At 46.0% G+C, this 27,541-nt stretch overlaps 1 protein-coding gene and 1 non-coding gene across 2 annotated transcripts in view; one reads left to right on the top strand and one right to left on the bottom strand.

Moving 5' to 3' along the window:
* Nucleotides 1-255: 255 nt before the first annotated feature.
* LOC124613754 overlaps nucleotides 256-27,541 on the bottom strand; it is a 47,021-nt gene continuing 19,735 nt past the window's right edge. The window contains exons 3-4 of the mRNA XM_047142469.1: nucleotides 22,852-23,088; nucleotides 256-540 (exon numbers count right to left, since the gene is read on the bottom strand). Of these exons, the coding sequence (XP_046998425.1) occupies nucleotides 256-540; nucleotides 22,852-23,088 (522 nt within the window). The remainder of the gene's footprint in view (nucleotides 541-22,851; nucleotides 23,089-27,541) is intronic.
* Nucleotides 22,446-22,520, top strand: Trnas-cga. The gene has a single exon. It is a non-coding gene; the product is annotated as a tRNA-Ser (tRNA).

Below are 27,541 nucleotides of genomic sequence, written 5' to 3'. Positions count from 1 at the left end.
TCTCCCCAATTATATTCAATACCTCCTCATTAGTTATGTGATCTACCCATCTAATCTTCAGCATTCTTCTGTAGCACTGGAAGAGATACAACGAGGATATCGTTTGGAAGGATCTGATGCCCATAGCTATGTTGTCGTAATGGGAGTGATTGTGAAATAAATAAAATTGAGTCATACGCCACTGTTAGTGGCGTAGTTCAAAATCAGGAAACGAATTAGCAGCAAAGAAGTAAAATTGTAGCAATACGTGGTTCCTTACATGTCGATACGGCAATGGTAGGTGACGCACTGGGCAAGCCGCCATCTCATGAGCTGCTCCTGACGAAAGTGGCTAGCAGCTGCCACGTCACGACGCTTCTCGCCGTGGTAGTCCTCATCTTCGTCATCCTCCGCCTGACCCCCGCTGATGCTGCGCAGCATGAGATTGAGCAGCTGCAGGTGGCCTGCCATGTAGATGAAGAGCGACACCAGGAAGCCGTCCATGATGGAGGACAACAGGGCGCCGTACATCAAGCCAGCCGCCACACCCGCGTAAATCACCTGTGGGCAAGCCAGAAACTCCCATCAGCCAGCCACAGTCATCAGGTCCTGTCCTGGCAACCACTCTCAGTTCATGACATAGCCAAAGGAAACTGTCAGAAAGGAATTACGACGGCTTTGCTGATTATCATAGCTTCTAAATCTCCTTTCAGCAATTTTATGTTTTTATTTGACAGTGTTGTCTACTTGCGAATAAGAGATTTGTAGCATACTGAGCCGTGCCTGGCTCGTTTTCGCGCCATCTCTTACTTGACATCCTGTTTGTTTTTTGTTTTTCTACCATATTGCCGCCTCAAGTGTTGTGTTAGTTTCAATTTCTGTTGTCAATAAGTTGCTGCTTTGCCTCCCCGTGAGCGGCAGCAGCACCTTTGCTGACTGCTATTACTTCCCGGTTGTCGAGTGTTGGGAGTGCAGTTCGGATCTGCAGCGAGTTGGAACGCGCCTGCAGAGCGGTTCGGACCTGACGATCATGCTGTTCGGACGCGGTGGAAGTCAGTCGCGTTGTAGCAGAAGTGAGGCTTGGATAGCCATGACTCGCCCGACCGTCGCCAGCATACATGACTTGAACTGGGGACGGTCTTGGTTGATCGTCGGTTGGTCGTCTTAGCGGACGACGTGTATTTTCTCGCCAGTCTCTTATGGGTTGGCGGTGTGTGTCTCAACTCGTGGTTCGGCCGTGTCATTGTTCGGTCACTGCTTTTAGCACTGGTTGCGTTCTTCATCCTAGTGTTTTTGAAATTGTGTGTAGCTTTTGATGTCGACTGCTCAGTTATTTTAGAGCTGTCTCTGTACTAGTGTGTGTGCAGTCGGTCGGTTGGTGTGGAGCAGCGAGGGAATCTTCGCGGGGTGTTGTTTGGCCGGGCCCGCTGGCGGTCTCTACGCAGTGTCGGAGTATGTGGGGCTGTTTCCATTCCTACGAGGTCCGTGCCTCACAGACCCTGGACACGAAAGTTGAGTTTGGATTTAACTTACCAGCAAGTCAAGACTGTTCACGTTGTGGCATTTGGTTCTTGTTGTTGGCTGTTGGGACATTCCCGCGAACAACAACGTGTGTGTTCGATTTGGCGAAGGTTTAGCCACTGTCCGGTGGAGTCTAACTGTATTTGGTTATTTGCAATTGAAGCGCACCAGCGGAATTTTCTGCCTTGTGGCCGTTTACTTTCAGGTTACCTGCCCTGGCTGTTGACGTAAATTTAGGCAGTGTCCTTTCCTCACCGTGTTGTCGCTGTCCAGCAAGGTCTGTAGTTCGACAGCTTAATGTATACTTGGTTGTGGGCGTCCATGCCTTTTACGTTTGCATTGAACTCCCGGTTGTGTGCTGGTCGAGAGGAGCGCAAGTTACCTTCTCGGTCTGTCCGTTGACTGTCTGTCTGTTGGGTTGTCGTCGGACCGTGAATGGTTGGGCCGACTGCCTGTCTCACCTAAGTGAACGTTAGTATTTCAAGTGCTGGCCGACCCCCTAAACTTCTGAGCGCCGTTAGCTGCACTGCCTGTTCTTATTTTCTGCTGTGTGTATTTGTATGGCTCACAGCCGATGCTTTTGAATTACAGTTCAATTGTTTTTAGTGGTGTTTTAAGTCATGGGCCTTCAGCCGTTTTAAAATTAAAGTTCCTTACTTGTCAAGTGTTAGATTTTTTGGGGCCTTCAGCCTAATTTAAGATAAGGTCTTCTGCCTTGTGTTTTTATTTTATTTAATTTTACCTTGAGTCTTAAATCATCGGCCTTCAACTGTCTTTAAATTAAGGTTGTTGCTTTTCAAGTGTTAGATTTTTGGGCCTTCAGCCACTTAACGTGAGGTCTTCTGCCTGCTAAATATTCTTTTGTCCTCTGAATTTTGAGTTAATGGCTTTCAGCCGTTTTTGTTTTTTAATTAAAGTGGTTGTGCCCTTAAGGCATAAGACAGTGTGGCGTATTCAGCCGGTAACTAAGTTTAAGAATTTGTACTGTAATGTTTGGTCAAATAAATAAAGTTATATGTGTTCGAGTGTAACTGACAGCCGCTCATTTTGGCCCCTTTCCACAATTCCAACTACCTGACCTGTCCTGCAGGTTTAGCAGGGCGTATCACATACATTTGCATCTGGTGCAATATGCTAAATATTGTTTCTGTAAGCAACGTCAAACGTGATGGCCTATTTACATTCCGTATTTTAATGCCATCCTTCAAGGCTCGTACCCCGCTGTGGGTTCGGGGGTAAGAATAGGCCCGTGGTATTCCTGCCTGTCGTAAGAGGCGACTAAAAGGAGTCTCAACTGTTTTTGCCTTTAATGTGATGGTCACCTAAGGGGTTTGACCACTCCATTTCAAAATTTTTCCGTTAGCGCGTACCATTTGGGGAAGGACGCCTTACGTGGTGTATTCTATATCCATCTTGCCCTAATATCTGGCATATTCGTTAATGTCATGGAGTTGGACTTACACTGAGCTTCCGGCCACATCCTCTGCAGTGTGTTCTGGGTAGCCTATATTCCCTCCATTGTGCCCTTCCAGCTTTGCTCCTTTTATTAATGGATATTCGACACCCGACAACCAGCACGGTAGCCAGTCCATTGTGGTGGGGTCGTCATGTACCCTCTTGGTTGTAGCCCGTTGATTACACAGGGATCACACTGCTGATGCCTGAGCTGCTAACTCCCCACGTATGCCGAGGAGTAGATGCCTATCCCTCTGGGGCATCGGGACTCCCGGCAAAAGCCATCCTGCCAGGTGGTCTTTGCTGTGGCTGGGTGGCGCCCGTGGGGAGAGCCCCTGGCCAGAGTGAGTGGCATCAGGGCGGATGACCCGCAATGAAGCGTGGTACATCATCTCCTGCTTGTGGGCCTCCACCAGCAGTCTCTAAGCGATCGAGGTCTAACCTCAACGGCAAGAAATACGAACCAAGATCATTTCCCTCCCTGGCCACTCCATGGGAGGAACATATGGCTAAAGAAGGCAGTGGAGATTATTCACCCCGCTACCTCGTGTGTACGCGCGTTGATGGTGAATCATTTATGTCGACCAAGCCCCAGTTTTTTGTGGAGCATTTAGAGGACAAGTTTGGGGAGGTGGAGGGCTTGTCCTAAATGCGCTCTGGTTCAGTGCTCATCAAAACAGCATCCTCTGCCCAGTCACGGAGGTTTCTCGCTTGTGACAAGTTGGGGGATGTTTCAGTTAGCATCACGCCCCATAAGAGTCTCAACATGGTCCAGGGATCTCCTTCTACAGTCCCACAATTAACTAAACTCCAACCTAGAATGACGAGGTGTTCACTTCATCCAGCATGTCCATCGGGGTCCAAGGGATAATCAGGTAGCCACCGGTGCCTTCATCTTGGCCTTCGAGGGTGATGTCTTACCCTAAAAGGTCAAGGTGGTGGTTTACCGCTTTGTTGTGAAGCCATATGTCCCTCCTCCACTGCGGTGTTTTAAATGCTGGTAGTTCGGGCACATGCCATCCCGCTGTACTTCCAGCATCACGTGTCGAGATTGTGGACGTCCTTCTCATCCCAATACTCCATGTGCCCCCCCCCCCCCCCCTCCTATCTGTGTTGACTGCAGAGAACACCATTCCCCCTGCTCACCGGACTGTAGGATCTTCCAGAAAGAAAGGAAGATAATGGAATATAAGACCCTGGACTGCCTGACCTACACCGAGGCAAGGCAGAAATATGAGTGGCTACATCCTGTGCCAATAACATCAACCTATGCCGCAGCTGCAACACCGGTTCGATTCTCTACTGTGTCCTCACATACAGATGGCTCTCAGCTATGTCAGAATTCACCAGCCCCCTTGATTGTGGGGGGCACTTCACTTCCTGTTGCTCCTGCTCCATCTACTTCAGGAGCAACACCACCCCAACCATCGGGGACATTAGTTCCCACTTCCCAGCCAGAGACACGTGCGACTTCTTTGGCTACTGTCGCCAGGAAGGGGTCCCTTGAGGCCCTTCCATCCCAGGCTTTGCCCAGTGCCAAAGCAGACACCCACAAATTTCTGAAGCAATCACCGGTCGCTGGTCATAGGACCTCACGGTCGTCGTCCGTCCCTGAGACTGACCCAGTGAGGCCCTCCTAGCCAGACCCACCAAAGGCACAGCGTGAAAAGCAGTCAAAGAAAAAGGCTCCCAAGCATCCTGACATTGCGGTGGCACCTGTCTCACCGCAAACTTCCAACTCTGCATCTGAGGATGAGGTGGAGATTCTGGTGTCTGCTGAGGATCTGTATCTCGCCAGTCCCTCAGATGCAATGAATAGCTGTTGCATGGGTAGTGAATCGGTGGCAGTAGGGGCCCAGGAGGCGTAATCTGCCTCCCCAGTACGTTCACGCCTTCCTGAGCCATGGACAATATCATCCTCCAGTAGAACTGCAGCAGTTTCTTCCACCATCTAGCTGAGCTCCGACAACTTATCAGCCTTCACCCTTTCCTCTGTATTGCTCTACAAGAAACTTGGTTTCTGGCAATGCAAACCCCTGCCCTCCGTGGCTATCGGGGTTATTATAGGAACAGGGCCGCTTATGAAAGGGTATCTGGTGGCGTCTGCATCTATATTCTTCACTCCCTTCACAGTGAGTCTGTCCCTCTGCAAACACCTTTAGAGGCAGTCGCTGTTCGGGTGTGGACGCCACAGGCTGTTACCATCTGCAGTCTTTATCTTCAACCGGATGGTGATGTCCCGCAGCATGTCCTAGCTGCGCTGATAGCGCAACTACCGCCGCCTTTCCTGTTACTGGGCGACTTCAACGCCCATAACCCTCTGTGGGGTGGGTCAGCGGCAACAGGTCGAGGCGCCACCGTTGAGAATGTATTGACACACCTAGACCTTTCGATTTTAAATGATGGTGCCTTCACACATTTCAGTGTGGCACACAGCACGTACTCGGCCATCGACCTTTCGATCTGCAGCCCTAGCCTCTTACCTTCTGTCCAATGGAGTGTACAAGACGACCTGTGTGGTAGTGACCACTTTCCGATCTTTCTGTCCCTGCCACAGCGTCAGTCTTCTGGGCGCCCTTGCAGGTGGGCTATGAATAAGGCCGAATGGGACTTGTTTTCCTCCACTGCCGCTATTGTTCCTGTTTTTCATGAAGCCATTGATACGGTGGTTCACTCAGTCACCACTAGCATCGTTACTGCTGCAGAATCTGATATTCCCCGTTCTTCCGGGTCCCCTCAGAGGAGGACTGTGCCTTGGTGGTCGCCTGAGATCGCTGAAGCTATTAAAGATCGCCAGCGGGCGCTCCAGCGTCACAAGCGACATCCCTCCATAGAACACCTCATCGCCTTCAAATGGCTGCGTGCACAGGCCCACCGCCTTATCCGCCAACGCAAGCAGGAGTGCTGGGAGCGGTATGTCTCCACCATTGGCCTCCATGCGTCTCCATCGCAGGTCTGGGCCAAGATTAGACGCCTCTATGGCTATCGGACACCTGTCAGCGTCCCTGCGCTCTCGCTGAATGGAGCAGTTTGTACTGACACCGACGTAATTGCAAACCGCTTGGCAGAGCATTTTGCTCTGACTTCCGCTTCTGCGAATTACCCACTGGCCTTCCGCTCCATTAAAGAGCGGACGGAACGTCGGAGGCTTTCATTTTGCACTCACCATGCTGAATCCTACAATGTTCCATTCAGTGAGTGGGAATTTCACAGTGCCCTAGCTGCTTGCCCTGATACAGCTCCGAGGCCAGATCGCATCAGGGGATGCTGAAACACCTTTCAGTGGACTGCCAGCGACGCCTGCTCGACCTTTACAACCGTATTTGGGTTGAGGGTGAGTTTGTGTTGCAATGGTGGGAAAGCATTGTTATCCCCGTTTTGAAACCTGGGAAGAACCATTTGGAGGTGGACAGCTACCGCCCCATTAGCCTCACCAACGTTCTTTGCAAGTTGCTTGAATGGATGGTGAGCCGGTGGTTGAGTTGGGTACTCGAGTCTCGGGGCCTCCTGGCTCCATCTCAGGGTGGATTCCGTAAAGGCCGCTCTGCCGCCGACAATCTTGTGGGCCTGGAGTCAGCCATCCGTACAGCCTTTGCCCGCCGTCAGCACCTGGTCCCTGTCTTTTTCGACATGCGGAAGGCGTACGATACGAAATGGCGTCATCACATCCTCTCTACGCTTCATGGTTGGGGTCTTCGGGATCCTCTACCGATTTTCATCCGAAATTTTCTGTCGCATCGTACCTTCCGCGTGCAAGTCGCGGACTCCCTTAGTTCCTCCCGAATTCAGGAAAATGGGGTGCCATGAGGATCTGTTTTAAGTGTCTGCCTGTTTTTAATAGCAATTAACGGGCTCGCTGCGGCGGTGGGAACGTCTGTCTCAGCGTCCTTGTATGCTGTCGTCTTCTGCCTTTACTATAGCTCTATTGGCATTGCAGCTGCTGAACGTCAGCTACAGGGCGCTATCCACAAGGCGCAGTCTTGGGCTGTAGCGCATGGCTTCCAGTTTTCGGCAGCCAAGACCTGCGTTACGCATTTCTGCCGGCGACGCACTGTTCACCTGGAGCTGCGGCTTTATCTTGCCGGCGAACTTCTTGATGTGGTGGACACACATAGGTTTTTGGGAGTGGTTTTTGATACCCGGTAGACTTGGCTGCCTCATATACGGCAACTTAAACAGATGTGTTCGTGGCATCTTAATGTTCTGCAATGCGTGAGCCACACCAGCTGGGGCGCCGATCGATCTACCCTCTTACGGCTCTACCAGGCGTTAATCCAGTCCCGTCTGGATTATGGGAACCTGGCTTATGGTTCAGCCACCCCTTCAGCATTGCGGGTGCTGGACCCAATCCTTCAGAGCAGGATACGCCTTGCCACTGGTGCTTCCCGGACCAGCCCTGTGGACAGCATACTTCTGGAGGCTGGTCTCCGTCCACTGCAGTTACGGCACCAACTTTTGCTGGCCACTTATGCTGCGCATGTTTGTAGCTTGCTCGGGCATCCTAATTATCGTCTTTTGTTCCCGCTGTCGGTCGTCAGTCTCCCAGATCGTCGGCCCCAGTCGGCCTGTACGATTGCGGTCCGCATCAGAGAGCTCCTCTCTGGGCTTGGGGTTTTCCCTAATCCGACTCCTTTCTGGGACCCTCTGCGTACACCCCCGTGGTGTACGCCCCACCCTTGCCTTTGGCTCGAATTAGCACAGGGCCCGAAGGACTCAGTCCCTCCGGAGGCCTTCCGCCGCCCCTTTTATTCCATCCTAGCCACGTATCAAGGCTCTGGCGCTGTTTACACTGACGTTTCAATGGTTGCTGATCGTGTTGGTTATGGTCTAACTCTAGGAGACCACTACGAACAACGTTCCTTGCCGGCTGGCTGCAATGTTTCCACTGCTGAGCTGGTCGCCATCTTTCGTGCCCTAGAGTATATCCGCTCTTGCTCTGGTGAGTCCTTCATTATCTGTAGTGATTCCCTGAGCAGTTTACTAGCTCTCGACCAGTGTTTCCCTCATTCTCGTCTGGTGATGGCCATCCAGGAGTCCCTGCATACTCTTGCCCGTTGTGGCCGCTCTGTGGCCTTTGTGTGGACCCCCGGCCATTTTGGGATACCCAGCAATGAAAATGTTGACCGCCTGGTGAAAGAGGCCACCAGTAAACCATCTCTGGACGTTGGCCTCCCGGAGACTGATTTCCGAGCCTTCTTACGCTGCAAAGTTTTGCGCTATGGGACGCTGAATGGCACAATCTGACCGCACCCAATAAACTCCATGCTGTCAAGGAGACGACCACTGTGTGGCGGTCATCCGTGCAAGCCAATCGCAGAGACTCAGTTGTCCTTTGTTGGCTCTGCATTGGCCATTCCTGGCTGACGCACAGTTATTTAATGCGTCGGGAGGACCCTCCTCTATGTCGCTGCGGGGCAGGTTTGACAGTGGCCCACATTTTGTTGGCCTGCCTCCTTTTAGCTGTGGTCAGGAAGACATTTGCGCTGCCTGATACGCTCCCTGCTCTATTAACTGATGAAACTGCCATGGCAGGCTTAGTTTTGCGTTGATTCTGGCCTTTGGCCTACAGTTTTAGACAGTTTTTAATACGTGTCTCGGTGGTTGGCTTTTCCTTTTTTTTCTCTATGGTTGGCCAACCACCGTCACACTCTGTGTGATTTTAATTTGATTTGTCTGATCTCTGAGTCTCTCTTGTCCTGTGTCGTCTGCCGTCTTTTCTGTTGTTCGTTTTTTATTCTCTGTGGGTGATTTTAGTTTTTTGGAAAAAGGGACCAATGACCATTGCAGTCTGGTCCCTTTAACCCCCACAAACCAACCAACCAACCAAGGCTTGTACAGTATCTGATCTAAAAGGATCCGGACACCGCTGTGCATCACGGAATTGACCATTATACCTCACGAGGTGCGGACCCTATAGTATAATTACAGGTGTGAGGTATTGTATTCTCAGTACAAAACAGTAACAGACTAACTAGTTAGTCACGAGAGCTCAGTGACTTCGAACATGGACTAGTCATTGTTGGTCACCATAGCAACAGGTTCACTAGGGACATTTTAGATCTTGTAAAGCTGCCCAACACGGCTGTTGATGATGTGATTGCGAAGTGGAAACGCAAAGGAACAACCACATCTAAACCAAGAAGAGGCAGACTTCATGCACTGAAACACAGGGGTTGTCGAGTATTGGAGGAGAGTGTAAAAATAATATCATGAATCAGTGGAAGGAACCAGCACCACCTAGCACAATGACTGTGCATATGGAGTTAAGAAATTAGGTACAACGGTCGAACAGTTTCAAAGCCACCCTTTTCTGTTGTCAATGTTAAGTGACGCTTGAAATAGTGTAAAGAGCAACGCCACAGGATAGTGAATCACTGGTGATAGTGATGATAGTCATTTAAAGTCATGAACTACGATATACACTTTGGCAATCCGTTGCAAGAGTCTAAATTGAGCGAATGCTTGGACAGTATTACCAACCAGCGCATGTCGTAAGGGTTGTGGAGAACAGAGGAAGTAGCGTAATAGTATGGGAATATTATTCATGCCCAAGTATGATGCCTTTATTGCGCATAAGGAAACGCTAAATACGGAGGGATATGAACGCATTTTACAGAATTGTATACTGTGCACAGTAGAGGAAAACCTCTAAGACGATCACTGTTTGCATAAAAGTGGCATTGCACCCAGTCATAAAGCAATATCTTTGAGGCAACGATTTGTCGACAGTAAAATTCGTGAAATGGACTGCAGCAGAAAGTTTCCAGTTTTGGCATACAAAACGTACATTAACAAACATGAGGTTGGTACTGGCCTAGAGCAGTGCCATATCGATCATTTAGCCTCTTCACGACAAGTGCATTATAGGATCAACTCTGTTCGAGTGGATGACTAACATTTTGGACAACGACATTCGTGGACCGGACTGAATGGAGCCTCGACCTAAACCCATTGGAACACCTCTGAGCTAGAACGCCCCTGAAACTGTCTGCTGTTGTCATCTGGTTCAGACTGGATGCTCTGCTAGTGGCCCATGACTTCAAAGCACGATATTTCGACGCTGCAACTCGACTTCTTCATCAAGTACTCATTGAAACTGGCTGCATGGCTGACTGGGTTCCATATTGATGCCTGGTTGGTGCCTGGAGATCCGCCTACCATCCGCTACTGATCGGGTTTGCCCTCTTTGGTCTGCTCCCTCGAGGCACACTTGCGCACGTGCCCTCTGTCAGTCTCCTGTGGGGGTGGCCGCATCCTGGTGTTCCATATCCCGTCCACACCTACATTCTCTGCAGTCTCACACCGCTGTCGGCGTTCAATATGTCGCCCGTGCCCACTGTGACAGTCTCTCGCGACAGTACCAGTCTCGTGGTATTCCCGTATTCTATCCGAACCCGCAGACGTCCTCCGTGCAATATCACGCTGCTGCTAGAGTTCCATATTACGTCGTATTTGATCTACTTCCATGAGGTACGATTCTTGAGGTCTCAGGTTGTTAATATTGTTCCATATCTCGTCCGCACCCACTGTAGCAGTCTCTCGCAGCAGTGACCGCAGTCTGGTGCTCCATTTTATAAATTTATTTGCACGTCTAATTCCGTAGAACCAAAGTGAGGAGCAAATCTCCAAAGACATGGAACGGGCCAGTAGATGAAATTACAATATAAAAGTAATAAAAAATAAAATTAAATTTGTATGAACCTAAAAAAGTCAAGCCATAAGTTTAAGTAAACGCAATCAGCAATATAACACAGGAATCAGCCTAATTTTTCAAGGAACTCCTCGACAGAATAGAAGGAGTGACCCATGAGGAAACTCTTCAGTTTCGATTTCAAAGCGCTTGGATTACTGCCTATACTTTTGAATTCTTTTTGAAAATGGATGCAGCAGTATACTGCACACCAATCCACACGAGAGTTAAGGAAGTGCGATCCTAATGCAGATTGGATTTCTGCCTAATATTAACTGAGTGAACTGAGTGAAAGCTGCTAATTCTTGGGAAGAAACTGATATTGTTAACAAGGAACGACAATAAAGAATACTGCATGAAATCCGGCGTTTGACCTCCTCTGGTCAGTAATGAACCCCGGACTGCTGCAGGCGTAAATGACAGGATCAGTCCACATATGGGGCACCAGGCGGCAGCCTCCATCGTGGAAGACGGCCACAGTGGACGCGGGTGGAATAAGGAACACCTGCAGCGGTGTAGAAGTGCGTGTCATTGGCGTGGACTAAAGAGGAGCTGGAGCAGAGGCAGGTGGAACTCCAGCGACTGCCCAGGCATAAATATGGATCTTGGTCAGCTGTCAGAGAACACCAGATGAAGACATCGACTTACGGCGTCGAAATATCGTGCTGAGAAGACAAAAACCTTCGGCAGAACATCCGATCTCAACGAGATAACAACGAATCACTGGGAAAGACTAAGATAATTGCTGTCTGTTCTTACTAAAACTGGCTTATCACTAAAATTGGTACCCAGCCTTACAGTTCCCTGTCCAGACAGTGAACCATGCAACAACTACACCTCATGCCTAGAGGTATGACTAAACTTGCCCTTTAAATTAATTGCTGTGTTTATCATGTGCTAACAGAACTTTAGGAAAGGTTAGAAATTTGCAGCACTACATAGACAAGAATTGCAGACAGATTTAAATAAACAAATATATCGAATACGCCCCTCACCTGCCGATTCTTTAAGGTCACTTAACGACTTAATGTGATAATCAAATAAGTGTGAAAATATGGTTAAACTGTTCGTCTTTTACAGGTTACTAGGCGGGCAGTAAATGGTTGGTCAACACGTGAATATCACCCACAAGAAATATTGAAATACACAAGAAAATCAAGTCAAGTGACAGATCCTGCCAAATGATCATTTAACGTCAGAAGATCATTTAACGTTACCTGAGTGACATCATGGATGGCTTTTTCGTTCGTTTGCGGTCGTTCTTTCTATCTGTCATCGTAATATCTATTAATCGAACTGTTGCGACTAATGAGCAGTTTTTAGCACACTGGACTCGCATTCGGGTGAACGACGGTTCAATGTCGCGTCCGGCCGTCCTGATTTAGGTATTCCGTGATTTCCCTAAGCGCTTAAGACAAATTCCGGGATGGTTCCTTCGAAAGGGCACGGCTGCTTTCCTTCTCCATCCTTCCCTGTACCAAGTTTGTGCACCGTACTCCTCGACTAGTTATCAGCAAGATAAATGGTCTGCTCATCGAAAAGCGGTGGCTTCCACAAAACTGTGGGATCCTGCGTGCTCGACACTTATAGGGTGAATAGGAAGCTGTTTTCTCGGATAACTAGACAACATACAAGCAAATCATATTAATGAAGTTGAATACAGTAATTGAATAGACAATACTTAAGTTCTGTTTCTACATGATGGGTCACAAGCAATTGGAGACATGCAAATATTCAAAGTCCTTCGCTACATACAATGTCCATGCAAGTACTTACACACAAGTTCATATGGTTCACAAGTCACGGTTCGTCTTCTAATGCGACTCTTCTAGTGCATTTCTTTTGCCTCTCTTCTAGTGCTAGGCGGCGCGTCGCTTTTATTCTCCTCGTGTATTCTCCAGTCGTGGTGTCCTCCTAGTCAGCGTACTACTGGCTGACGTCGTCTCACAGCCCTCTCTGCTCTTGCGTTCTTGATCTTCATGCTGGCGCTTGTCGTTACACCGGAACAAAAGCTCCTGAGGCTTAAGCACTTACGAACATCGCTTCAAGAAAGAACCTAAGGTGTAAGTCCATGTAGCCTGGATGAAAACCCTGAATCATATGCACGTGATGTATTTTCGACAGCTTATCTCGGATGCTTCTTCAAGCTTCTGATCCAAAATAAAACATTTAATAGACAAAAGTGACTGGCTGGACATGGGGACTGCGTCCTTCCACCATCAAATCCTTGATCAGCCCCATCCTTTATTATGCCAGCATTGCTTGGATTTCCACCCCTCCCAGGTTCTATACCACCCTCAAGATCCTAGAACGCCATCCACTCCGCCTTGCCTTCCATATCCGCCTTCCATGCCCCATGCACATCCTCTATGACCTCTTCCCCTTCCCCCCACCTTCTTCTTTTCCTTGAACACATCTGCACCCTGTACATTGGCTGCCGACTCGACCCCTCCCCCCCCCCTCGTGGTGCCCTCCTTCCTCTTCACCGCCAGCCCATTGCCGCGCCTTTACTGCTGTATCATGCCCTCTCTCCATCTCCACACCCTCCACCTCCCTTCCCAAGGCAACTTCCAGATGATCTACCCCTCATACCAACTCTAACCCCACTTTCCCCCTATCTCCTCCTCAGGGCTCCCTCTACTCCCCCTCCCTTCTCCTGAGTGGCTTTCCCCTCCTACACCCCCTCCCTCTCCCATGCTCCCCATAAGTGTCTCTGCACTTCCTCCTGCCTTGTCATCCCTCTTCATCTCCCACCCCACCTGTCTCCTGCCTCTTGGTGCGCCCCTGATGCCCCTATTCTTTTCATCCCACCCCCTCCCCTGCTGCACCTTGCTCTCCCCTCCTTTTCCATTCTCTCAGGCCTTTCCCTCGGTAGGTCCCTCCTGGCAGTTTTAGACTTCATCGTGCGTGCTTCATCTCTTCAAGTAGTTTTAAGGTGTCTTGTTCTGGCTTGTTTCTAATACTGGGGCCAACTTTTAACCTGTGTGTGTGATTTCAGTGCCCTTTTGTGCTCTACGAATCGCCAACTGTGTTTTTTTAACTCTATGTCGACCTCTTTAATTATCCCCCATGAACTTCTCCATGTCAGTGTATTTTTATCTCCATTATCTCCCCTTACTCTGCTTTATGTCCCCCTTTTTATCGCCTTTATATGTATAATTTTCTTCTTTATTAGCTGTCATGTCATTCGGCTGAAGAGTGGCGTATTGTGCCACTAACAGCCCTCCCCTACCCATATGGGCCAGGGAAATGAAATCACAATTAAGAAAAAAAAACGAAAGTGACACTGCTTCTTACTGCCAACATAACTATCTTTTCCAGTAGTGCTGGAAACTCTACTGTTAAACGTTAAGTTGGCAGGAACTAGCATCTACTAAATGCCAACTTCACCTGCAACTGCACACATATGATGGTGTCCAAGCTAGTGGAAAGACTTGGTTTTAACAAAAACCGCCATCTTGATATAATTAGCTATTCGGTATCGACTGGATACATCATAGAAAAATACCTCTATAACAGTATAACATAATTATCTATATATCATCTCTCGGTCACCCTCACAGCACCCACAGAACTGATGGGCAACTTTCCTCACTCATTAACTGCTGAAGATTCTGAGTTAATTTTTAACTACTAGTCGTTCACTTTAATTATGTAAGTAATTATAAATTTTTATTGTTTTTTGCCATCCTTTCTGGGTGGAGAATCGCAAACTTCTTTTTGTCACAAAGCAGCCATACGTTTGGCACCTGCCAAGAGGATCATCATCCCTCCCTCACCAGCTGCCTAGTCTCAGCACTTTCATTCACGGCATCAGCAGCAATTCTTTCTTACAACAGGTTTTTTCTCAGTGAGTTGGTGTGACGCCAGCAGATGCACGATGTTGGGTGGAGGCCACATTTCCTGCACTATACTGATAGAAATCTCTCAGGTTGTTGTTTTGTCGCAAACTGTGAGAGAAGAAGCGAATCAACGACAAACCAGGAGCAACTAGGAAATTTTGCAAGTAGTAGAAGCAATGAGAACAAAGTTGCCTAATGCTCCACCCCAGAAGTTACAGAAGAAAGAAGACTGAACCACTAGAAATGGTTGTACACAAACGTATAAATATGTGTCTGGTGTTATTAGTTGCCCATCTGAGTTTTCCAGCCACTGCTTAAAGTGTTCACAACCTAATAAGCCTCCATTCAAGAGTAAATGATTATAAATGTTCATAAAAGCTTTCGAATATGTCTGATGTACATATGAGATTTAGTCTGTTGTGACTGGTCTGTGGGCCAGAATTGAGTGCACATATTTCTAGTGTTATAAGACCAGAAATACGTTTTTTCGACAATGACATATCATGCAGACAGGTCGGCTCCATTGTAACATTTAACATGCACCTGAGAATGGCTACAAAGCCAAATTCATGATTATCTGAAATAAATGACCAATTTACAGTCAAATGGCGGAAATTTCTTTCAAGTAACTCTGTATGACTGTGGTCCCACACGAAGGAAAACTCATTGACAATTGTAATGTATTTGTGATTCTATTTCAACCAGCAGCAATACTAGGTGGGGGGGGGGGGGGGGCTGGATTTACCTAAAGAGGGAGGAAGTGTAACACCACAGACCACGCAAGCACTTTGTGTCGTAGACAGAGTGCCAAATCTTGAGCGCTTACCGTTACCAGAAAATGACCTGCTTCATCAGCAGGACATCAGCCAGACATTTGTACACCGAATGGCTGAGACACTGATCAACCTTCAGCGAGGTTCTGCAGTTTGACCCACAACCGTGTAACAACAGCCACACTTCAGTCACTGGCCTATATCGAGAAGTTACCAGGTGTCAACGGAACGCAGCTCCCGCCACATAGTCAGCTCTGTAAAGCTGCATTTAAACCTACTGGGCAGCCGAGTAGTTCATCGGCAGTCAGGACCATGCACGGTGCCTGCTGTGTGTCAGGCGTCACAACCACCACTAGGACTGTGCCAGATACAACGTTAGACTCCTTCAGTGCCTTGCTGCTGGTCACTTGCTCTTAACCGAGGCCTGTGTCTGAGCCCACCACTCCAAAAAATGGCGACCTCAGCCCAAGACCTCGCGGGCAGTGTATATATGTCTCAGGCTCTTTGCTGCACTTACCTCACCTGCTGTGCAGAGAGGAAATATTAAGAGAAAATACCAAGCTGTACCTGGTATGAGGGCACACCTACATAATTGTCCAAATCTGGATGGTAAATATTTTGCCTATCCTCATGTCATTCTGAACCCTGTCTCCGTCGGTAAGCCATAAGACCCTGGTAGGCCTCTATATTCAGAAATCACCCCGTATTTCTCGCTACCACACTAACCCTGGACACTTCAGGTGGATGTCAAGGGCATGCTGACTAGCGCCATAACGGCCTCCACCACCCAGTAGCAGTCACTCTACTCCCAATCTACTACACGACGTAGAAGTGCCATATGTGAACGAGAAATCCAACGCATAGCCTTTCCTTACATACGGAGTGTCCATGGCGTTTTTTCTAATTACTATGTACGTAGCACTGATACGCATATAATAGACCTCTTGTCAATCTTACGTTTATTAGTTTCTCCATATCTGGATGACGCTGCTGATTCTGCAACTGATATTCAATTAATGAAAAGCCGGTCCAGTTGCATTTTTAGGACTATATTAAGTTCACGCAACCGATTTCGGCCTTGATATTAAGCCATTATCAAGTGCATCTGGAACTGCCACATGTTAATACATAATGTGATGGGCATATAGACATTTTTTGTGTTTGTTTTATATAATAGGAGATGAGAGACAATGCTTATATATGTAAAGTATAACGACATAAATAGTATGTAACCTACGTTGTGCTGTAGAGAAGCAAAGTCAGATGATAAAAACAGTGGAAGTCACGTGGATTTAAAAATGTAGCCGGCCGTTGTGACAGAGCGGATCTAGGCGCTTCAGTCCGGAACCGCGCTGCTGCTACCGTCGCAGGTTCGAATCCTGCCTCGGGCATGGATGTGTGTGATGTCCTTGGGTTAGTTAAGTTTAATTAGTTCTAAGTCTAGGGGACTGATGACCTCAGATGTTAAGTGCCATAGTGTTTACAAGGGAACCTCCCCATCGCAACCCTCTCAGATTTAGTTATAAGTTGGCACAGTGGATAGGCCTTGAAAACCTGAACACAGATCAATCGAGAAAACAGGATGAAGTTGTATGGAACTACGAAAAAAATGAGCAAAATATACAAACTGAGTACTCCATGCGCAAGATATGCAACATCAAGGATAATATGAGCGCAGGAGCGCCGTGCTCCCGTGGTTAGCGTGAGCAGCTGCGGAACGAGAGGTCCTTGGTTCAAGTCTTCCCTCGAGTGAAAAGTTTAATTTTTTATTTTCAGACAATTATTATCTGTCCGTCCGTCCGTCAAATGCGAGGTAACTGCTTCGTAGTATGGGGACGCTACACCTAAACAATCATCGAAACACACGACGTCAGGCGACAACAGCGCACGGAGGAGAGAGTATTCCTGCTAACGCGGCTCCCAGGCTGGCAGCTGACTGTTCGCTACCTTGGACGAGAGTGCATTAAATACGTGAGATGTATTCCGTGGGCAATCTGAATCCAGCAAATATAGCGGCCGCAAAACACAGACACTAAACTTATTACAGTGAACAGAGTCGTCAGTGAACGAACGGACAGATCATAACTTTGCGAAAATAAAGAAAGTAAACTTTTCACTCGAGGGAAGACCTGAACCTAGGACCTCTCGTTCCGCAGCTGCTCACGCTAACCACGGGAGCACGGCGCTCCTGCGTTCATATTATCCTTGATGGGGAGCTTCCCTTGTTGGAACCATTTGAAACATTTCTAAAAATGTTCCACGCCAAATGACCTCATAAGGAATATGGCCGTGTCGTAATTATAAAAACTGCACAACCTGATACTTTAAAAACGTTAACGAAGTTTTGCTTAAACTCTTTTTGAGTAAAACTACGTTAACTGTTTTAAACATCGGATTGTGCAGTTCTCATTATTACGACACGCGCATTTTTCTCATGACGTCAATGGGCGTGGAACTTTTTTTAAAAACACTTGACTTGTACTGTTTTTATCATTTGACGTCACTTCTCTACAGCATAATGGAAGTTACACAATATTTAAGCACTTATACTATACATATATAGGGTGAAGAAAAATTCGCACACTCGCAGTTCGCAGCGCGATTCCTTAAATACTTGCAATACAAAAACGTCTGTCATAAAATTCCGTACTACGCATAATTCGGGCAGTAAACGGACGTTAAAGACTGGCAGTCTGGCAACACTGTAATCGCACGTACGGTAACTACGTCTGTCAACAGGCGCACAGCATTTCTGTGCGATTGGAGCAGAGGATAGTGTTATGGGTTGGCATGCAGGAGGGCGAGGGTTCGATTCAGTGGTGAGGCATATTTGTTCTTACTTGCTAAAAGTAGACTGCGTGGTACGATATCTGGCGTCTTGATCGTCATACAGTGATTACAGTGTGCCTTTTACAAAATATTTACAATTACGTACTACCAACACAGAAATGGAAGTATAATCGTTTTCATTGTTCAGTTTTTAAAGAAACCTTTTACTAGTCGTAGACGCGAATTGTTTTGCGCCACTGCATCTACTAGGTCCCGAATGTGTTTTGGTGTTCCCTCTCCCAATGGTCCCATCGAAATTATTTTTAAAGCTCGTTGCCTGCTCTGCTGGAGACGTAAAGCCATAACGGATCGTAATGGACCTGGACGAGGAATGGGACCATTGGGGGAGGGTAGACAGAAAACATTTTTAGAACCCAATAGATGCAGTGGTGCGAAACGATTCGCGTTCACGACGCGCAAAAGGCTTCCTTAAAAGGTGACCAATGAATACGATTGTACTTTCATTTCTGTGTTCGTAGTACGTAATTGCAACTGTATTCGCTGTATGACGATTAAGACGCCAGATACCGTACCACGCAGACCACTTTTAGCAAATAAAAGCAAATAATCCAACACTCAGAATCGAACCCTCGGCCTCCTACACGCTAACCAGCAACGCTATCCACTGCACTAACTACACAGCTCTGCTGCTATCACATGACAGGGGAGCTACCGTACACGTGATTACAGTGTTCCCAGATTGCCGATATTTAACATCCATTTTCTGCCAGAAATTTGCGCATGACGAAATCTTGTGACAGATATTTTTGTATTGCAAGTAGGCGAGGAATTGCGCAGCGAAGTCCGAGTGCGCAAATTTGTCTTCACCCTGTATAAGTATTGTCTCTCATCTTCCGTTATAAAAAACGAAAGTATCAATAAGCCCATCTTTATTCACTAAAATGTGCAGTTTCATATACTTTTGATTATGGCCTAATATTAAGACCTAAACCAGTCGTGTGGACAGTTCTAAATAGTGGACTGGCTTTTCATTAATCTTACATTTGTTGCATGGTGTCTTGATAGCATTACAACTTCAACAGACAGCAGGATACTTTTGAAACATCGTCGCTGATTGTGTTTTAATTTCCAAGGACAGCTAGTTCGTTTTAAGCTATGACTTACAGTGCCGAAGAAAGTGATTTGTTTTATAACGAGAGAATAACCTGGGATAGAAGTCTTCTATACGCTAAAACTAACGAACTCGAAAATGGCGGCAGTTTATGACTGTATATGTTGCTGTTGAAGTGGGAAACTAAATGGAATATGATAGTACACCATTGCAGTATATTTAAGTGACGATCATAAAAGTGGAACTACTATTTTAATTACGTAAATACTTTCACTGCAATTAAGAGGAAACGACTTCTCAAATAAGTCATTGCTGCCAAAAGTTTTGGAATACACAACTGTAGTTGAAAATCTTTGATTTACTATGAAATACGTTTAACACAACACTTGTAGGTTTTAGAAAATTTTCTAAATATGTACCTTAAATCATGTAGACATGCTATGAAGTTATAGGGAACTATCGTCTGAACGAAGCAACTACAATCATAATTTGTAGAAGTAAGACAGTTATGGTGTATTAGCTACATTTTTACTACTTGTGATGATCTATAGTAGACAATATTTCGTGATACACCCACAATTTATGATACTATCAGCTAAATATAATAGCTAAACTACTTACATTGCATTTTTATATTGTCTGTAAAATATTACAATGTAGATTTTGGAAGACATGTTTTGTAGACCCACTGCATTTTTGATTAGTTACAAAGGTTTTATTTGGGTAGCTAACTGCGGTAGGTCTTTTGATATTATTTCAATCCTTCCTCAAAGAATAGACAGTTTACCATATTCCATCTAACTCTTCTCCTGGAACGATATTTTAATTTTATAATCCACAAGTTCTGCATTATAGATTCTTAAACTTTGAAAACAAAGTTAAAATAATGATAATAAGCCAACCTCCTCCCTTGAGAGAATTTTTATTTCTAAAGCTAAATACATTCATTTATTTTTGTTACAGTCTTTAACCTATGACAGGGAGGGGGATTTCAGTGGTATATAATTTGATTATGTACTGTGTGACTGTCATTACAATGAGTTTCTGAGGGAGGAATATCGCAAAACTCTTTCACCTTTGGGTCTGAAACCAAAACACATTTAATATGCGGGAGTTGACATGAATGTTATTATTAGTTTATTAGTATTTTATAATAGCACTATGGCAAGGTCATGAATGCACGATCCAGCAATGTAGAACGTTGTTTTCTTAAAGCGTGAAGGGAAAATTTCGTAACAGTTTTCTCAGACAGTAGTGGACAATAGTGGAGTTTGGTGTACTGATGTGATACGTATTCGACCATCTAGGTCATTCCAAAGATCTTTCGGTTCAGAATATCAACAAACAAGTACAGTAAATATACATTATTCCCTTCAAACTAGTGATTAATACTTGGTAGTCACTAGAATTATAATGGTGGTACAGCAAAGGTCCGATTCGAAAACGGTCTTCGTTTGAGAAGTATGACATTGCCTAAAATATTTCCATTAGTACTTACATGTATTAACACACAAAATTACGGGAGTGAGCCCTAACTAGGAAAACTCAGTCGCAGACAGTATCATCCACTTGAGTGAATTTCATCACAACACTCACCTCTAAACACATGTCACCAAAGTTATATGACATAAATGTCACAATTCATTCGTCATTCTGTACACCATAATACATTCGTTCACAGATCCAGAGACATGTGGTGAGGAATAGTCACTTTATGCAAGGAATCAGTGCACTCAGTTTATGTCTTGGCACTGCTGAGGAAGTTGTTAGACGGCTGATTTAGTTGAGATCATGGTGAAGAAAGCGATAAGCGATAACTTTTCCTTCCGATTACACTTCATAAAGACACCAAAGTATATGTGACTCCTGTGAAATTTGCCTGATGAAAGGTCCAGTCCTGTGAGTTGGTAGAACCATACATCGTTGGGATTAACTTCTTTTTGTTTATGCTGTAAGATAAGAAATAACGCGTCTAAGATGATGATGCACCAATATACCAATGTAGCTGAGGTGATAAAAATCATGGGATAGCGATATGCACGCATAAAGATGGCGGCAGTACAGATGGCACGTACACTCGGTGTAAAAGTGCAGTACTCAGGTGATTCAAGTGAAAAAGTTTCCGACGAGATTATGATTACCATTCCTTGAACGTAGAATGGTGGGTGGAGCTAGATGCATGGGACATTCCATTTCTGAAATCGTTAGGGAATTCAGTATCCGAGATCCACCGTGTCAAGAATCGGACGAGAATATAAAGTTTCAGGCAACCGTGGGCAACGCAGTGACCGACGGCCTTCACTTAACTACCGACAGCAGCGGCGTTTGCATAGTTATCAGTGCTAACAGATAAGCAACTCTGAGTGATATAACCGCAGAAATCAATGTGGGACGTATGACGAACGTATCAGACGGGACAGTGTGGCGAAATTTGGCCTTAATGGACTATGGCATCAAACGACCGACGCGAGTGCCTCTGTTAACACCGCGTCGTCGCCTGCTGCGCTTCTCCTGGCCTCGTGACCGTATCGGTTGGACCGATACTACTGGAAAACCGTATCTTGGTCAGATGAGTTCCGATTTCATTTGGTACGGCCAGGACCCCGCGAAGACATGTTCCCAGGTTATCAACAAAGCTCTGTGCAAGCTGGTGGTGGCTCTGTAATTGTGCAGGCTATTTTTACTTGGAATGGACCGAGTGCTCTACTCCAACTGAACCGGTCATTGACTGGAAATTGTTATCTTTAGCTACTTTGAGACTATTAGCATCATAGACTTCATGTTCCCAAACAACGATGCCACCGGGCCACAACGGTTCGTGACTGGTGAACATTCTGACCAGTTCGAACGAATGATTTGGCCACCCAGATGGCCCGACATGAAACCCATCGAATACTTATAGGGCGTAATCGAGACGTCAGAAAAATTTGGAAATTTGTGGTAAGGTCTTATGGGACCAAACTGCTGAGGTCATAGGTCCCTAAGCTTACGCACTAATTAATCTTACGACACACATACCCATGCCCGAGAGAGGACTCGAACCTCCGACGGGGGATCGAGACGTCGGTTCATGGACAAAACCCTGCACCGGCAACACTTTCGACGTTGAAACTTCCTGGCAGATTAAAACTATGTGCCGGTCCGAGACTCGAACTCGGGACCTTTGTCTTTCGCGCGCAAGTGCTCTACCAACTGAGGTAAGGCCAGGAGAGCTTCAGCGAAGTTTGGAAGGTAGGAGACGTGGTACTGGCGGAATTAAAGCTGTGAGGACGGAGCGTGAGTCGTGCTTGGGTAGCTCAGTTGGTAGAGCATTTGCCCGCGAAAGGCAAAGGTCCCGAGTTCGAGTCTCGGCCCGGCACATAGTTTTAAACTGCCAGGAAGTTTCATATCAGCGCACACCTAGAGTGAAAATTTCATTCTAATAACTTCCGACGTTATAGAGAGAGCAGGGCTCAATAACTCTACAAGGGCTTCCAACGACTTGTGGAGTCAGTGCCACGTCAAGTTGTTGTACTACGCCGAGAAAAAGGAGGTCTGACATGATATTGGGAGGTATCCGATGACTTACCTCAGTGTATGCCATCAAAGGAACAGCCTGACAGAGTGCAGACTTGGGAGGAGACTTTTGTTTGCATAGTGAAATATCCGAGGCAGATACAACGATCACAGATAAGTTGTTAGTTCTTGTACCTCGTAGACCGGCGACACGGTGTAGGAGAAGGGGTACCACACGTGGGCAGGCAGTCCCACGCTGGCCCGGCACTCCACGGTGTGGCCGCAGGCGCTGGCCCGTACTGCGGGCATCACCGCCCAGTAGACGCAGCCCATGGCGGTCACCGACAGCCGCGCCACAGACACTATCCGGCTCTTCAGAGCTGTCCACCGGAACACGGCCGCCTTCTGGCTCCGCAGCTCCTGCCCGTACTCCTGTGGAAGTGGTCCAGGCTGTACCTCACAGAAGTTGCAATCTGTCTGTTAAGAAACATCTTCCACATTAAATATCACTATGCGAGTTGACACTGCTGTCTTCAGTGAAAGTGAAGAAGAATTACACGATCTGTTGAATGCAATGAACAGTCTAGTGAATTGAGAATATGGGCTGGGAGTAAATCGAAGAGAGACAAAAATAATTAGAGTAGCAGAAGTGAAAATAGAGAGAAACTTAACATCAGCATTGGTGATGACGAAGTAGATGAAGTTAAGGAATTGTGTTACTTAGGCAACAAATTAACACATGTCGGAAGGAGCAAGGAAGACATGAGATGCAGACTAGCGCTGCAGGAAGGGCATTCCTGGCCAAGAGAAGTCTACTAGTATCGAACGTAGGCCTTAATTTGAGGAAGAAATTTCGCAGAATGTACATTTGGAGCACAACATTGTATGGCAGTGAAACGTGGACTGTGGAAAACCAGAAAAGAAGAGAATCGATCCATTTGAGATATGGTGCTACAGATGAATGTTGAAAATTAGGTGGACTGACAAGGTAAGGAATGAGGAGGCTCTTCGGAGGATTGGTGAGGAGAGGAATATATGGAAGACACTGACAAGTAGAACGGACATTATGGTAGGACATCTGTTAAGAGATCATGGAATAATTTCCATAATACTAGAGGGAGTTGTAGAAGGTAAAAGCTTCAGAGGCAGACTTCGAGCAAGTAACTAAGGACGTAGCTTATAACTGCTACTCTGAGATGAAGAGATTGGCACAGAAGAGGAATTCGTGGCGGGTCGCATCAAACCAAGACTGATGACTCAAAAATAGATAAATAAATAAATGCGAGTTGCAAAACATTAACAAGGTGCCAAAAGTCTCTTTGAACTGTCCTCGTCTTCTAGGTGAATCACATCTTTGGCTTTGTAGTGGAAGCATATCCGCACGGTGTACTTTGAAGGTAAAACCTAGTCTGCCTATAAGGCAACTGGGTGGCTAAGGTCCACTTGGTCACGTGGATGAACACAGAGGAAATCCTTTCCACGGACTTTGGGCGTGGCAGCACTTTGCTTCTTTACGTACGCGATACCTGTTACTGATATGACTCTATTCGTTAAGTTCAGACGCTTCTGTCTTGTGTTTTGCCGAGACGACCACTTCTAATCTGCAGCATTCGTGAATTTATGGTGAAACTCTTGCTTGTAAGCATGCATTGTCGTAATATTCTGTTATAGGATTTTTTGGCTCTGTAGACCAAGCTCTGTGACCAAGGTTCGATCTATTGTTCCGATCGAGGCATTGTTCAATGTAAGAGGATCATTATCGGTCTATCGCTAAGTCAGCAGTGGCTATAGGTCATGGCATATGCTATTTTCCCAATCATTTGACAATCTGACGGGCATTTAAGAATGTATGAGGTTAATTTGTTCTTTTGTTTTGTTAATACTTGTAACTATACTCCACGTGATCCCTAGTAGAACATGTGCTGCTACTTTAGTAAATTTTCTGGTCATTTGCTTAATAATAACAGGAATAAATTTCAAAGCTCTCCTTAATTATTTATGAAATTTTACTAATTTCATGCTCACTTATCCGCTGTCTCAGTTCCTAGCTGCTGCAGGCACAATTCACTGAATACGTTCTGCTTTAGCAGAACTGCTAATACGATCAGTTGCCATTGGGGGACAACATTTTTCTATCTTTGGATATATATTACAGCCGACATAAGAACAGTTAGAGCTGTTGATAACTTCCAGACACGTGCTGCGGTTCTGAAGACACCGAAATCAGTTACTTTGTAATTCATGTTCTTCATTATCAGGTGTCAGGCTATACAAGATGTGGTTTACATTCGCTTAGCACGCATTTTCTCTGTAAGAGAAGATTTAACCACACTTACACGTTGCACTGATATAACTGTACGTCTTCGTTATAGGTTACCGTTACGTTAATACATGTTAGAGACCCTTCACATAATTCGTTGCAGTATGAAAGACTGCTGGCTACCTAATATTTCATCAGTCGACGTGCGGTCGAGTTGGTATTTATTCATGGATCAAAATTTCGTATAATAAATGGAATATCTGAGGGCAGCAACGCCCAGAACATGTTAGATCAGTCGGGTCAAACAGGTAGCAGACGGCTCCCAAAGTTTACATCTAGAATAAACACTCATGCACTGTCCAAATCCTACATTATCTGATTAACAAACTGTGTTCCTTATTCTTCAGTTCGTACACAGAGTCTTATGAGATCAGCGTGAGATCTTTACTGTGGTATCCTTGCCTCGCTTCGTCACACACGTTTGAGTGAAAATATTGCGAGTCATTGGAATGGAGATTGCTAGTTCACATTCTTGGTCGTTACTTGCTATGAAAAATATAGCACTCTTGTGTGTTGTTGCCTTAGGTTCTCTCCGCAATGGAATTCTCGCGCCTACAAATGATTGAAACACCTCTACCATTGGCGACCTACACCTAGAGATTGCCATAAAACGAAGAATCGTGTTGTAATTTTACTTCACTTCGATGCAGATAATTAAACGAATTATTCTTATCGGGATGATACTAGAATGCATCGTAGCTTGGATACTGTAGATGATTTATTCTTAAAAATTATGTATAGTACAAAGAAATTGTATGTGTGTATGAAGTACACAATGTCAGATTCTGCCCAAAATGTAATTTCGAGATTGGTAAGAACATATTCTTGACTTTCTTTAGTCCGCTCCCCCTTTTATTAGATGTACATGAAGCTGGTTGATACTGATTAGAGGTGAGAATAGAACACCTACACCCTAACTGGAACTTTGAGAAAAAGTTCGGTGGACAGGGTAAAGGGACTCAACACATTGACTTTCAATGTATCCCTGCCAGCCGAACAGAAGGGTGCATGTCAACTAGTGACGTATGGACAGCAATTATTCTGCACCGATGATCTGCTCATTGGGCCATTGGCCACTGTGGAGATAATTTACGTGCGTACTTACAATTCTCTGCGTACACAGTGGACACAATATTGCATCCACAAATTTATAGGGCTAAAATTACCTCAGTACAAGACAGATCACGAGATAAGTTTCCTGTTGGCTCACTAGTCAAGAACAGAAATTGCACTTAAGTATTCTTCAGTAAAGAATCTCTTCAGTGTGTGTCAGACTCCACGTAGAGATAAAGAATCGTCACTCGAGTAAACTGAACAGCAACTCTGTTCACAGAGAAACAACCTCACGTACTCCTTGCGGCGAAATCAGTACTTCTCAGATTTAACTGCCAGATTCTCCGGTATGGGCCTCGCTAGCGAAACCTCTAGGCGGGCCCGGGAGGGAATAGTCTTTGTTCAGTCCCCGCAGGGAAGTGTGTCTCGACACTATACACCAGCTCCCTTCCGGACACACGGCATCTACGTTTGAACTCAGGCGACATATCCCGGAGACTGTTACAAAAATAATGCCTCGCACTACATGTCAGCCGACCGCCTGAAGCTCATGCTCCTTTCAGAAGATTTTCTAGAAGTTTCCATTTCCTCTCGTACATCCTTAGCACTCTGTCAATCAAATACGTATCTCTGCATTTTGATGGGAAGTGTGCTCCTCGTCTTCCCTTGAGAATATTCCTCGGAGGTCAGCTCGCAACCATCATTTGTGACCCCACGCATTCCTTCACACTAATAAGTATGTTTTTCCGCCTTCTTACACCCCCGAACGCTCTTCCGCCAGGTACGCTACTCTGAAACTTTTTTTTTACTCACCAGAGTACAACCTCCCACCTGCACTGTTTTCGCTATCGGGGTTCTGCGGCCTCCAGCATTGTAAACCACCGGCTCCTTCCTCTGTTCTGTGTCAGGGGAGTAATCGTCCCGCCCCTGCAGAACCTGACAACTATCTTTCCAGCCCCTCTTCAGCCAACAGCCCCTTCTGAGGAACACGTTGCCAACGTCACCCTTTCTGTCATTGCTCAGCTTTAATTAACTCCAAGACAAGCTGTACTACAGATATTGCTACTACATGGTGCTAGCCAGGATCACTCAATGAAATGATTAATAATGCTATTGTGCCTCGTAAAAAGTGATCTAATACAATTACGAGGGTTGGAACTTAAATAGTGGCAAGTATTTATTGGAAACCATTTATTCACAACCGATACAAAAGAGTTACATGTTTCCACCTGTCACTGTGCTTCAAAGTAGTCACCAGCGTTGTGTAGAACCCGTTTCCAGTGATGTGGAAAGCCGAGTATACCGTTAGCAGAGCCTGTTCTGTTGATGGTGCGAATGGAGCGGTCTACTGCCTGTCGAATCTCTGGAACAATTCTGAAGCGAATGCCACGAAGTGGTTCGTTCTTCTTCGAAATCATATCAAAGTCACAAGGACTTAAGTCCGGTGAGTATGGCGGATGGTACAATAGTACTTCCCAGTCCCATCAACCGAATAGAGCAGCCACAGCTTAC

This window comes from Schistocerca americana, chromosome 4, assembly GCF_021461395.2.
Source record: "Schistocerca americana isolate TAMUIC-IGC-003095 chromosome 4, iqSchAmer2.1, whole genome shotgun sequence".
NCBI lineage: Eukaryota > Metazoa > Arthropoda > Insecta > Orthoptera > Acrididae > Schistocerca > Schistocerca americana.
The sequence above is the reverse complement of the archived record's forward strand: the minus strand, read 5'-3'. Positions and strand labels throughout refer to the sequence as shown.